The sequence below is a fragment of the Ictidomys tridecemlineatus genome, chromosome 7 (assembly GCF_052094955.1).
Source record: "Ictidomys tridecemlineatus isolate mIctTri1 chromosome 7, mIctTri1.hap1, whole genome shotgun sequence".
Lineage (NCBI taxonomy): Eukaryota > Metazoa > Chordata > Mammalia > Rodentia > Sciuridae > Ictidomys > Ictidomys tridecemlineatus.
Genome location: NC_135483.1, coordinates 73,479,789 through 73,493,757, shown reverse-complemented (window position 1 = coordinate 73,493,757; position 13,969 = coordinate 73,479,789). Strand labels below are relative to the sequence as shown.

General features: G+C 35.2%; 1 protein-coding gene across 2 annotated transcripts in view; it reads left to right on the top strand.

Annotated features, from left to right (window-relative positions):
* The window catches only part of Rp1 (RP1 axonemal microtubule associated), a 172,214-nt gene that overhangs the window by 79,540 nt on the left and 78,705 nt on the right, over positions 1-13,969 (top strand). For both annotated transcript variants that reach the window (XM_078017164.1, XM_078017165.1), the window contains exons 9-12: positions 2,134-2,209; positions 3,032-3,108; positions 3,215-3,246; positions 3,403-3,532. In XM_078017164.1, coding sequence (XP_077873290.1) covers positions 2,134-2,209; positions 3,032-3,108; positions 3,215-3,246; positions 3,403-3,532 — 315 coding nt within the window. The remainder of the gene's footprint in view (positions 1-2,133; positions 2,210-3,031; positions 3,109-3,214; positions 3,247-3,402; positions 3,533-13,969) is intronic.

The window sequence follows — 13,969 nt, the reverse complement described above, 5'->3', positions numbered from 1 at the left end:
TTATTAAAGATTTTTTCATTTATGTTCATCAGGAATACTGGTCTGTAGATTTCTATCCTTGACATGTCCTTATCTGGTTTTGGAATCAGGGTGATACTGGCTTCATAGGAGGGTACCTTTCTATTTCACAGAATCAGGAGAATTTACATTGTTCTTCTTTAAAGGACTGATAGAATTTAGCTGGGCTTTTGTTTTTTGAAAGAATTTTTACTGGTGCTTCAAGTTGATTGCTTGTTGGTGTGTTTATGCTTTCTTGGTTTGATTTTGGTAGGTCTTATGTGTCTAAATTTATCCATTTCTTTTGGATTTTCAAATTTATTGGAATATAAGTTTTCAAAGTAGTTCTTAAGAGCCTCTGTTTTTCAGATGTCTGTTGTGATATCTCATATTTATCTCTTTTTTTGCTAATTTGGGTCTTTTTTCTGTTGGTTAGTTTGGCTAAGGATTTATCAAACTTGTTTATCTTTTCAAAGAATCAGCTTTTTGTTTCATTAACCTTTTTCATTACTTTTCCACTTTATATATCATTAATTTCAGCTTTGATATTAATACTTTCTTATACTGGTTTTGAGTTTGATTTGTTTTTGTTTTTATTGAACCTTGAGATGCATTTTTAGCTTTTTGGGGGATATTTTTGATTTTTTTTTTATGTAGGAAATCTTGTTCTTACATTTTCTCTTAGATCTTCCTTCATAAAATGTTCCAGAGATTCTGATATGTTGTCTCTACTCTCAGTTGATTCTAGAAATTTTAAATTTTATATTCTATTTTCATCTTTGTTTCATTCATCATCCAAAAGTATATCCTTCAATCTCTTTATTAATAAGTAGTTTCCATAGTTGTTTTGCTATTGATTTTTAATTATATTCCATTATGATCTGATAAGATGCAAGGGCTTATGACAAAATTTTTTAATTTGTTAAGACTTGCTTTGTGATCTACAATATGGTATATTTTGGAGAGGATTCAATGAAATTTGAAAAAAAATGAATTTTGCTGTTATTGGATGAAATATTCTATAGACACTTGTTAGCACAATTTATTATATTTTTTTTAGGTTTAAAGAGTTTTTTACTGATTTTATGTTAGGATAACCACCTATCTGTTGGTAAGAGAGGTGTATTAAAATTGCCCAGTATTATTGTATTGGGGTCTGTATAGGTCTTTGAGTAGTGTTTGTCTTAAGTAATTAGATACACTAGTGTTTGGGGCATAAATATTTATCATTATTATGTATCTTTGCTGAATTTTTTTTTCACTTTACCCTTATAAAGTGACCCCCTTTGTCTCTTCTGATTAATTTTGGCTTGATGTCCCCTTTGTTGGATACGAGAGTAGCTACTATTGCTTGCATTTAGGCTCTATTTGCATGGAATATAATTTTCCATCCTTTTACTTTCAGTCTGTGGCTGCCTTTGCCTGTAAGATGAGTCTTTTGAATACAATATGTAATTGGGTCTTGTTTTTCAATGAACTATGCCAGTCTTTGGCTTTTAATTGGAGAGCTGAGAACTATAATGCCTGTCATTGTATAATTATCAGGACTAAATTAGTTCACATATTCCAAAGTTCTTTGTGAATTCAAGAGAAACACACATGTGAGATAATTATGACTCATGTATTCCTCAGTCAGAACCCATCCCAAGTTACAGACAGAGACAGGGTTTCTGAATAACTGTTCATTTTTATCTGATCAAAACATTTATTTTATTTATATAGACTTAGTCCATATAAACTTTAATAAGCTTTAATAATTTTCTGGAAATATAAGATACTACTAACTCATCAAATATATATTCTCTGGAAGATTAAGTTCAGGATTATCAATATAGTTTATAAAATCAAGAGCAATGGAGAAATTATCCTATTTTCATTTATTTGGAAAATCATATTAAAATATTTATAAAAATATGAAGTTTTAAAATAATGCTGTGTTTGTTGCATGTATAAGACATATGTATGTTTCATACAGTTACTTCTGTTATAATTTGTTTTTTTATGAAGTACTAAAGTTTTATGTTGCATAAGACTTTTTTGTATGTTTGGAAGTAACAAGCAATTTCTCAAAACTTGAAGTAATCCCTGGACCATATATATTTACATTATATTTTTCTTTCTTTAATTTGTGTTTAGGAAACGGCTGGTTTCTTGATGATGTTGTGGTCAAGGATCCCACAACAAATCGTGACTACGCTTTCTTCTGTCACAGGTTTGTGTGTTTTTACATGGAACAGATTATAATTAGTCAATTTTATGTTCATGTGCTTTTGAGAACTAGGTAGCTTATTGAATTATTCCTGGTAACAGGTGCTTTGTTGAATCACTTTAATGAACATTAATCTTAGGGACTTGTGCTTCTATGGAGAAATGTATCTATTATGTTTATTATCATTCCTGATGATATAAATTTAATGTTTATTAAAATATATTTAAAATTTTTTTTATTTCCCTCTACACATTAGTAAGGAGAATGAAAATCTCTGACAAGAAAACATACTTTCTTTTAAGTTGGTTCCAATTTCCTTTCAAAAATAACAAATGTGCATGCTAAATTTTGCATTTGGCTTGTAAAATGGCAATGACAGTGATAACTTGTTGTCCATAGGTCTTGACATTTTGTTATTATGCCAGCAGTGGTGATAGATTTGTCTTTTTGAAAACACTTTTTGCCTCTTTCTATATGGAACCAGTAATAACTGACTGGAATTGGTGCTGCAAGAACAGAGTAAAACAATTGGTCCAATGGATGTACTGTCTGTGACCTTTTCAAATAGCAGGATGACTGATTAACTCCCCTGTGCATTAGGGAAAACATGTGATCCTTACCAGATGGCAGCTTCTTCTTCCTTGCACTCTTGTGATCATTCTGGGATTTCCTGTTCCATTCTGTACTATTTTGCCTTTATCAAGTAGGTATACAGTACTCCTCCCAGATCCAGCTATTCAGTTTTTTCTGACTAGAGTAGATATTCGCTAATAGTTTGAGTAAATATAAAGCCTGAAAATAACGGATGCACTTTTCTTTCCACAGATGGCTGGATCAAGGAGAAGATGATGGTAAAATTGTCAGAGAACTGTATGCCAGGACTAACGGTATCTTCTCTGCAAGTGAGTGTTATTTACAAATGTTTTTTTTTTGGAAAATTATATTTTATGATGATGGAAGAAAGCATGACACTACTAACCTTCATGATCCTCTCTTTTATCTTCTCAGGGAAGAAGCTAGAACTTCAGAGAAAAGAAACAGTGAGATTTTGCTTTGGGCTTTAAACTATTTAGTACAAACCATGTTCAGATAACTATTTGAGGTGTTAAAACAGAAGAGTGTATAATGTTTAGTAAGAGACATTACTTTGTAATTTCTTCTCTTGGTATTTTCTCACTTGGTATTTTTGTTTTTAGTGGGCTGCAGAAAGCTGGAAGTTTACAAAAGGAAATACCCTTCAGTTCTACAACAGGCTGACTGGAGGGTTTGTCCGTCTGCATCCAGATGGCACAGTTGATGCCCTTGGAGAGAAGACTGACAAATATGGTAAAGCCAGCAGACAAGCATGTGGTGCTGGGCAGGCCTGGGAGTGGAAGGACTGCAGGTTTCTAGGCATAGCATGATTTGCAATTTTACTCTTTCTTTTTTGGATGCCTTTACACCAGTATTAGGCCATTTAAATAATTAACTATCTGCATTACAAATGATCAGTAGACAACAGGCTTTAAATATGTGCAGACAGCATAATGCAGAACAATGTGCCATTAAAAATTTATATTTGGTATTAATTAAGTGAAGAATAAAATGTAGGCAATTACCATTAACCATTCATAAAAAGCAGCAGCTATTGGCTCTTGATGGATATGATTATTGGGGAATTAAGTTAGTGTTCCTAAATACTGAGCACCCACTCTCTTCAAAATATCATGTTAATTTGAGAGGCATGAAAGTAACTAAGATATTCTTCTCAATTCCAGAGATTCATAATCTAATGAAGAAGGCAAGCATGGGCAACAATTCTAATAGTGGTAGTTTGTAGCTAATGGCTTAGTAAAGGTACAAAGGGAAAATGAGGCAAAGAAAAACTAGATTTGATATTTAACATTAGCATGACATAAATCCATACTCATAGGAATAACAAATAAGGAATAGACTGATTATGGTGGGTCTTTGATTATAGACCCTAATCTTCAACTCTTTTTGAAATTTGGAACTTCACTATTTAATATAAAATTCGCCTGCTGTATCTATGAATGTAATTTTCCCATACTTTTAATTTTTTTTAATTTTATTTATTTATTTTTTATTGTAAAGTATTTTATTTTATTTTTTTCCTTTAATTTTTATTGTTGGTTGTTCAAAACATTACATAATTCTTGACATATCATATTTCACACTTTGATTCAAGTGGGTTATGAACTCCCATTTTTACTCCATATACAGATTGCAGAATCACATCAGTTACACATCCACGTTTTTACGTATTGCCATACTAGTGTCTATTGTATTCTGCTGCCTTTCCTATCCTCTACTATCCCTAACCCCTCCCCTCCCATCTTCTCTCTCTACCCCATCTACTGTAATTCATTTCTCCCCCTTGTTTTTTTCCCCTTTCCCCTCACTTCCTCTTGTATGTAATTTTGTATAACCATGAGGGTCTCCCTCCATTTCCATGCAATTTCCCTTCTCTCTCCTTTTCCCTCCCACCTCTCACCCATGTTTAATGTTAATCTTCTTCTCATGCTCTTTCTCCCAACTCTGTTCTTAGTTACTCTCCTTATATCAAAGAAAACATTTGGCATTTGTTTTTTAGGGATTGGCTAGCTTCACTTAGCATAATCTGTTCTAATGCCATCCATTTCCCTGAAAATTCTATGATTTGTCATTTTTTAATGCAGAGTAATACTCCATTGTGTATAAATGCCACATTTTTAAAATCCATTCATCTATTAAAGGGCATCTAGGTTGGTTCCACAGTCTTGATACTGTGAATTGTGCTGCTATGAACATCGATGTAGCAGTGTCCCTGTAGCATGCTCTTTTTAGGTCTTTAGGGAATAGACCGAGAAGAGGAATAGAAGAGGAATAGCTGGGTCAAATGGTGGTTCCATTCCCAGCTTTCCAAGAAATCTCCATACTGCTTTCCAAATTGGCTGCACCAATTTGCAGTCCCACCAGCAATGTACAAGTGTACCCTTTTCCCCACATCCTCTCCAGCACTTGTTGTTGTTTGACTTCATAATGGCTGCCAATCTTACTGGAGTGAGATGGTATCTTAGGGTGGTTTTGATTTGCATTTCTCTGACTGCTAGAGATGGTGAGCATTTTTTCATGTACTTGTTGATTGATTGTATGTCCTCCTCTGAGAAGTGTCTGTTCAGGTCCTTGGCCCATTTGTTGATTGGGTTATTCATTTTCTTATCGTTTAATTTTTTGAGTTCTTTGTATACTCTGGATATTAGGGCTCTATCTGAAGTGTGAGGAGTAAAGATTTGTTCCCATGATGTAGGCTCCCTATTTACCTCTCTTATTGTTTCTTTTGCTGAGAAAAAACTTTTTAGTTTGAGTAAGTCCCATTTGTTGATTCTAGTTATTAACTCTTGTGCTATGGGTGTCCTATTGAGGAATTTGGAGCCCGACCCCACAGTATATAGATCGTAGCCAACTTTTTCTAGTATCAGATGCCGTGTCTCTGATTTGATATCAAGCTCCTTGATCCATTTTGAGTTAACTTTTGTGCATGGTGAGAGAAAGGGATTCAGTTTCATTTTGTTGCATATGGATTTCCAGTTTTCCCAACACCATTTGTTGAAGATGCTATCCTTCCTCCATTTCATGCTTTTAGCCCCTTTATCAAATATAAGATAGTTGTAGTATTGTGGATTGGTTTCTGTGTCCTCTATTCTGTACCATTGGTCTACCCACCTGTTTTGGTACCGGTACCATGCTGTTTTTGTTACTATTGCTCTGTAGTATAGTTTGAGGTCTGGTATCGCTATACCGCCTAATTCACACTTCCTGCTTAGAGTTGTTTTTGCTATTCTGAGTCTTTTATTTTTCCATATGAATTTCATAATTGCTTTATATATTTCTACAAGAAATGCCATTGGGATTTTGATTGGCATGGCATTAAACCTATAGAGAACTTTTGGTAATATCGCCATTTTGATGATGTTAGTTCTGCCTATCCATGAACAGGGTATATTTTCCATCTTCTAAGATCTTCTTCTATTTCTCTCTTTAGGGTTCTGTAGTTTTCATTGTATAAGTCTTTCACCTCTTTTGTTAGGTTGATTCCCAAGTATTTTATTTTTTTTGAGGATATTGTGAATGGAGTGGTTGTCCTCATTTCCATTTCAGAGGATTTGTCGCGGATATACAGGAATGCCTTTGATTTATGCGTGTTGATTTTATATCCTGCCACTTTGCTGAATTTATTTATTAGCTCTAATAGTTTCTTTGTAGACCCTTTTGGGTCTGCTAGGTATAGAATCATGTCATCTGCAAATAGTGATAATTTAAGTTCTTTTTTTTTCTATTTTTATGCCTTTAATTTCTTTTGTCTGTCTAATTGCTCTGGCCAGTGTTTCGAGAACTATGTTAAACAGAAGTGGTGAGAGAGGGCATCCTGTCTTGTTCCAGATTTTAGAGGGAATGCCTTCAATTTTTCTCCATTCAGAATGATTCTAGCCTGTGGCTTAGCATAAATTGCTTTTACAATATTGAGGTATGTTCCTGTTATCCCTAGTTTTTCTAGAGTTTTGAATATAAAGGGATGCTGTACTTTGTCGAATGCTTTTTCTGCATCTATTGAGACAATCATATGGTTCTTATCTTTAAGTCAATTGATATGGTGAATAACATTTATTGATTTCCGTATATTGAACAAGCCTTGCATCCCAGGGATGAATCCTACTTGATCATGGTGCACATTTTTTTCATATGTTTTTGTATCCGATTCGCCAGAATTTTATTGAGGATTTTTGCATCTAGGTTCATTTGAGATATTGGTCTGTAGTTTTCTTTCTTTGAAGTGTCTTTGTCTGGTTTAGGAATCAGGGTGATGTTGGCCTTGTAGAATGAATTTGGAAGTTCTCCCTCTTTTTCTATTTCCTGGAATAGCTTGAAAAGTATTGGTATTAGTTCCTCTTTAAAGGTTTTGTAAAACTCTGCTGTTTACCCATCCGGTCCTGGGCTTTTCTTAGTTGGTATTCTTTTGATGGTTTCTTCCATTTCCTCCATTGATATTGGTCTGTTTAGGTTGTCTATATCCTCCTGACTCAATCTGGGCAGATCATATGACTTAAGAAATTTATTGATGCCTTCACAATCTTCTATTTTATTGGAGTATAAGGATTCAAAATAATTTCTGATTATCTTCTGTATTTCTGAAGTGTCTGATTTGATATTGCCTTTTTCATACCGTATGCTAGTAATTTGAGTTCTCTCTCTTCTTCTCTTTGTTATCATGGCTAAGGGTCTGTTGATTTTATTTATTTTTTCAAAGAACCAACTTTTAGTTTTGTCAATTTTTTCAATTGTTTCCTTTGTTTCGATTTCATTAATTTCAGCTCTGATTTTAATTATTTCTTGCCTTCTACTTCTTTTGCTGTTGTTTTGCTCTTCTTTTTCTAGGATTTTGAGATGAAGTATGAGATCATTTATTTGTTGGTTTTTTATTTTTTTAAGGAATGAACTCCAAGCAATGAATTTTCCTCTTAGAACTGCTTTCAATGTGTCCCATAGATTCCGATATGTTGTATCTGTGTTTTCATTTATCTCTAAGAATTTTTTAATTTCATCCTTGATGTCTTCTATAACCCATTGATCATTCAGTAACCTATTGTTCATTCTCCAAGTGATGCATGATTTTTCCTTCCTTCTTTTATCGTTGATTTTCAGTTTCATTCCATTATGATCAGATAAGATGCATGGTATTATCTCTAATCCTTTATGTTGTCTAAGAGTTGCCCTGTGACATAATATATGATCTATTTTTGAGAAGGATCCATATGCTGCTGAGACAAAGTGTAACTGCTTGATGTTGGGTGGTATATTCTATATATGTCAATTAAGTCTATGTTATTAATTGTGTTATTGAGTTTTATAGTTTCCTTATTCAACTTTTGTTTGGAAGATCTGTCCAGTGGTGAGAGAGGTGTGTTGAAGTCTCCCATGATTATTGTATGGTGGTCTATTAGACTCTTGAACTTGAGAAGAGTTTGTTTGATGAACATAGCTGCACCATTATTTGGGGCATATATATTTATGATTGTTATGTCTTGTTGGTGTATGGTTCCCTTGAGCAGTATATAGTGTCCCTCTTTATCCCTTTTTATTAACTTTGGCTTGAAATCTATTTTATTTGATATGAGTATGGACACTCCTGCTTGTTTCCGAAGTCCATATGAGTGATATGATTTTTCCCAACCTTTCACCTTCAGTCTATGTATGTCTTTTCCTATCAAATGTGTCTCCTGTAGGCAGCATATTATTGGATCTTGTTTTGTGATCCATTCTATTAGCCTGTGTCTCTTAATTGGTGAGTTTAAGCCATTAACATTTAGGGTTATTATTGAGATATGGGTTGTTTTTCCAGCTATATTTGTTTATTTATGTTACTAAACATGGTTTGTTTTCCTCTTTGATTATTTTTCCCCCCCTTACTGTTCTACCTCCCACTGTTGGTTTTCATTGTTATTTTCCATTTTCTCTTCCTGTAATGTTTTGCCTAGGATTTTTTCGATAGATGGTTTTCTAGCTGCAAATTCTTTTAACTTTTGTTTATCGTGGAAGGTTTTAATTTCATCTTCCATCCTGAAGCTTAATTTCGCTGGATACACAATTCTTGGTTGGAACCCATTTTCTTTTAGTGTTTGAATATGTTATTCCAGGATCTTTTAGCTTTCAGAGTCTGTGTTGAAAGATCAGCTGTTATCCTGATTGGTTTACCCCTAAATGTAATCTGCTTCCTTTCTCTTGTAGCTTTTAAAATTCTCTCTTTATTCTGTATGTTGGGCATCTTCATTATAATGTGTCTAGGTGTGGATCTCTTATGATTTTGCACATTTGGCGTCCTGTAGGCTTCTAGGATTTGGGATTCTGTCTCATTCTTCAAGTCTGGGAAGTTTTCTAGTATTATTTCATTGAATAGATTGCTCATTCCTTTGGTTTGGAACTCTATACCTTCCTGTATCCCAATGACTCTTAAGTTTGGTCTCTTTATGTTATCCCATATTTCTTGGATGTTCTGCTCATGGTTTCTTAACAGTCTTGCTGAGCTGTCTTTGTTCTTTTCAAGTTGAAATACTTTGTCTTCATTGTCTGATGTTCTATCTTCTAAGTGTTCTACTCTGCTGGTAGTATTCTCAATTGAGTTTTTAAGTTAGTTTATTGCTTCCTGCATTTCTAGGATTTCTGTTTGTTTTTTATAACCTCTATCTCCCTATATCATTGATCTTTTGCTTCTTGGATTTGTTTATGTAATTCATTGTCGAAGTGATCTTTCATTGTTTGATTTTGCTGTCTAATTTCTTCCTTGAGACTCCAGATACCTGAAGCATGTATATCCTGAATTCTTTATCTGACATTCCATCAGCTGCAGATATTACCTCTTCTAATGTTGAGTTGACCTGCATTGCTTGTGGTCCTTTCTTTCCTTGTCTTATCATACTGTTCGCGTTTCTTTCTGCTTGGTGAGAGTGTTGTGTTATTGAATTTTCCCCCTATATATTTATATTGCTCTTGTATAGTTGCAAAGTCTCCCTCAGAGGCGCGGGCGGCGGCTCTGCCCCTCCTCCAATTGGAGTAATGTGCCTACCACGCCGACAGGCCACTGGGCCTGTTCTGTTGGTGGTCACAGTTTCGCCTACCTTGCAGGCGTGGGCCGCTGGGCCTGTTCTGTCTGTTGGTTGCAGGTCTGTCTACCTTGCAGGCGTGCGGCGGCTCTGTCCTTCCCCCAACCGGGGGGATGTGTCTACCACACTGGCGGGTCACTGGTCCTGTTCTGCTGGTGGGTCGCAGGTCCACCTACCTTGCAGGCGCATGGGGCGGCTCTGCCCCTCTGTGGGTTGCTGGGCCTGTTCTGAAGGTGGGTCTGTTCTTTCCCATACTTTTTAAAAGAAACTGGGCTGTTCAAATAACCTCTAGAATGTTCTGGGGACAGTAACCTATAGCATATTCTCTTTTACTTGACATTAGAGATCCTAGGGAATCATCCAGTTTTCTCATCTATGAAAATAGATGACCATTAAAAAATATTTCCTTTTTATCCTTCATGGCACTGGAGAATGAACCCAGGGTTTCACACATTCTGGGATGGCAGGTACTCTACCACTGAGCCACATCTCAGCCCTCAAAGAAAGTTTCCATGTCACTTCTCCTTCCAAGAGTAATCTATTTATATATTTTACGTATCTCTTGGTTTCCATCTGAGATTACTAATCAATCCAGTTAGATCAGTAAAAATATTCCTTCATATCCTGTTCCCTTTGTTCCCTATTTATTAGCATGGTAGATGGTATTTGCAAATATGACCACAAAATTATGTCCTATTGTTAAATCAGAAGGCATGAATGCTCTAAGTTTTATTCTATCTGCAGGAAACACCAGACCACTGGTCAGACTGAAACCATTTATTTCTGACATCCAGTGCAGCAGCTAGAGAGATATCTTGTGTCAATTCCCTGAACCATAGTTCCATTGTGTCCTGAATAGAGAGCCTAAGCGTTCTGTGCAGGCAGTTGGATATATTAAGGGAGAGAAAATTCCCAAATCAGGAAACTCTTTTATAGGGCTGCATATCTTTTCTTCCAGCAAATGAGAAAGAGGGGGGTGGGGAGGGAGAGAGGGAGGGAGGAAAGAAGGAAGGAAGGAAGGAAGATAGGTAGGAAGGAAGGAAGGAAGGAAGAAAGAAACTGAGAACCTATCTTTATTCTGGAATGTAAGCAAATCTCCAGGGAGGGGAGGGGAAGGAAAGGAAAGGTGTTACCTTTACTCCCCTGGGACATCTGGAGAGAATGATATGTCTTCTTCACTGCATTGTAATGTCTCCTTAGAAAACCATTTTATAAATGTCTTTGCTCAGAGATATTGGATTGTGCAGGGGTATGAAGGATCTCAGAACTGGGAAGGATTTTTTTCTTCTAGCATCTATTCCATAGGCTGGTTTATAAAAGGACCTTGACACATCTTCCTAAAAGATGTGGAGCCTCCTCTTGATAGACCATCCCTTTTTGCATGTTCTCACTAATAGAAATCAGCTAAAGCAACACTTTAGCTTCCAAGAGCTTCATCTTCTGCTTTCACATCTTAGATTAATCTTTCTTGAAACCCAGTCCTAATTTCAGAAAGAAGCCCAGGAAGTTATTTTCCCAAGGAAGGAACTGAGGCTCTGGCAGCCCCAGATGAGTTCTTGACCTGTGGCCAGCACTTGACTCTCTGTAGACCAATCCGACTGGCAGGAAAACACACAAACTTTTTACCCTTCAGAGTTTCCAGAATTTGAATATGCTATTCCTGCAAAACATAAAGCAGAATGAACAGCTCTAAAAAAGGCAGGTGCGGGATGGTATGAGTAATTTTCCTCAGTGTAACTGACAGTTTGACAACAGGAGGTCTTTTATGTGCAATAATTACCCACAGGATTACTTCCTGACGTTTTTTCACACTGTCCCGTAAATTCACACTAATCAATCAGTTTTCTCACCGGATGAACACTGACCCGGGAACACCTTTTCAAGGAAGTATCTTAGGAATGTTGGAAATATATTGACTCATAATTTTTACTTCACAAAATAATGTTTTTATCATTGTAAGCCAATATTTCATTTTGTGATTAAGCTGGTAATGAATGTAGCTATTTTCATACTCAGAATTAGAATGCTTATTTCACTAAAGGCTACTGAATCATTTCTTGGCAATACTAAACCTAAAAGCAGATGCATAGCATGAGAAGTTCTTTGAAATTGCACAGGGAACTGTTATGATCATGAGCTCTTTCAGTTACTAAAAAACAATTCTGTGACATTATTGACAGTGACAGATACAAATAAGCCTTCTTGTCTCTATTTTGGGATCCTATAACTAAAAGGAAGGACCAAGTAACCAAAGCTATACTGTTGTTTTTTTTTTATCAATGCATCCTTGATAGCTATTTTTATGTCTGGTTCAGTTTCACAAACTTCATATCCCTTAAAATTTCAAAAGATTTACTCCAAGATAGAGATTCATATACCCTTCTCATTTCACGGTAGTAGTAGTCTTTTAAGGAAAAAAAAAACTCCTCATAACCTAATTTTAGATATATTTGACTTATAGTCCTAAAAGGATTAAGTTTGCTTTTTAAATGTTTTCAATATATCACATAAATGAAAATGAGTAATGTGTCATATTCTTCTGTCTTCTGTATTATCTTTGTATAGTTCTGTGTTCTGGGTTTTGAGATAGGATTTTTGCTTTCTATTTTTGGAGTGTTTATTTTGTGCTATGTCAGACGATTGCATATGCAAGAGGTGTCTGCATTTTTCAATGTGGAGGTTTTTAAATATGTCCACAAATAACAAATAACCAAGGTAGACCTTAATTCCTCTCTCCTTGAGTAAGAGCTAAATTTAGTGACTTTCTTCTAACAAATAACATGTGGTGAAATCACTATGGATGACTTTTAAGAGTTTGTCCAAAAAAGCATTACAGATTCCTCCTGCCTCTCACTTTTCCTGGGAGAAGCCAACTGCCATGTTATGATGACATTCAGGCAGCCTAGTGGAGAGGCTGGTATGACATGGAATAGAAGCTTTTGTCAATAGATACAGGATTCAGACATCTTTTAGGAGGGCCCTCCTGATCCAGTCTAGCCATCAGATAACTGTAACTGCAACCATCAACTTGATGGCAACCTCATTACAGACCATGAGCCACCCACAGAAGTTGCTCCCAACAGAAGTTATAGGAAAATACATGCTTGTTTTGAGCTGTGATGTTTTAGAATAATGTTTGATCTACTTTAGATTACCAGTATACAGTTCATACATTGTTCTGTAAGGTAGCTACTCACAGATCTTTCTCAGGATGGGCTTCCCTTTCCCTTCATAGTAAGGGTAGGAATGAAAAGGGCAATATCTGTCTCTCTTGTCTCTGATTGGGATTCTCAGCTTCTTTCTCATGCTGCTGTTTAACTTCTAAATTCTGCACTGATGTGATGGAAAGTCCTTAGTATTCTGTGTAATTTTTCTGCAGCGTTAATATTGATGCCACTTTGGTGACTGTGGATGTACTTATAAAATGCTTTCTATAAAATGCAGTGCAAGAATTAGGAAAAATGTTTCTAACATAAAAGTAATGAGCAATATTTTTTCATGAAAATATATTCTACGAACTAGGGATAGAAAGAAATTCCTTCTGCATGGTAAAGAGCATTTATTAAATTGTCAAAGGTAGTATTTATTAGTGGTAAGAGAGAGAACACCACCCCCCCATCTGGAAAAAGAAAAGGATGACTGCTATTACCACTTCTATTTAGCCTTTTACTGATAGTTGTAGATAGAGCAGTATGCAATAAAATAAAGGCATCCAACATAAAAAAGGATGAAGTAAAATTATAATTATACATGACAAGATCTCATATATATAAAATCTTAATGGATCCACAGCAAGGAAAGTATTATGCCTAATAAATAAAATCATCAGTGTTGTAGGATATATGATGGGCACTAAAATATCATTTGTATATATCTGCAATAGAAATAATTCAAAAGTAAATTTCAGAGAACAATTTTAATGATAATAGTATCAACTTCTTGGGAATAAATTCAACCAACGAGTGTAAGACTTGTACACTAAAACTATAAAATATTTTTGAAAGGAAAAAGACTTACCAAGGTGGAAATATATTGTACACTTATGGTATTCGAAGTTTTAATATTGTTAAGCTGGTAATACTTCTGAAAGTGATCTACAGATTCAATGCAATACCACCAAATACCA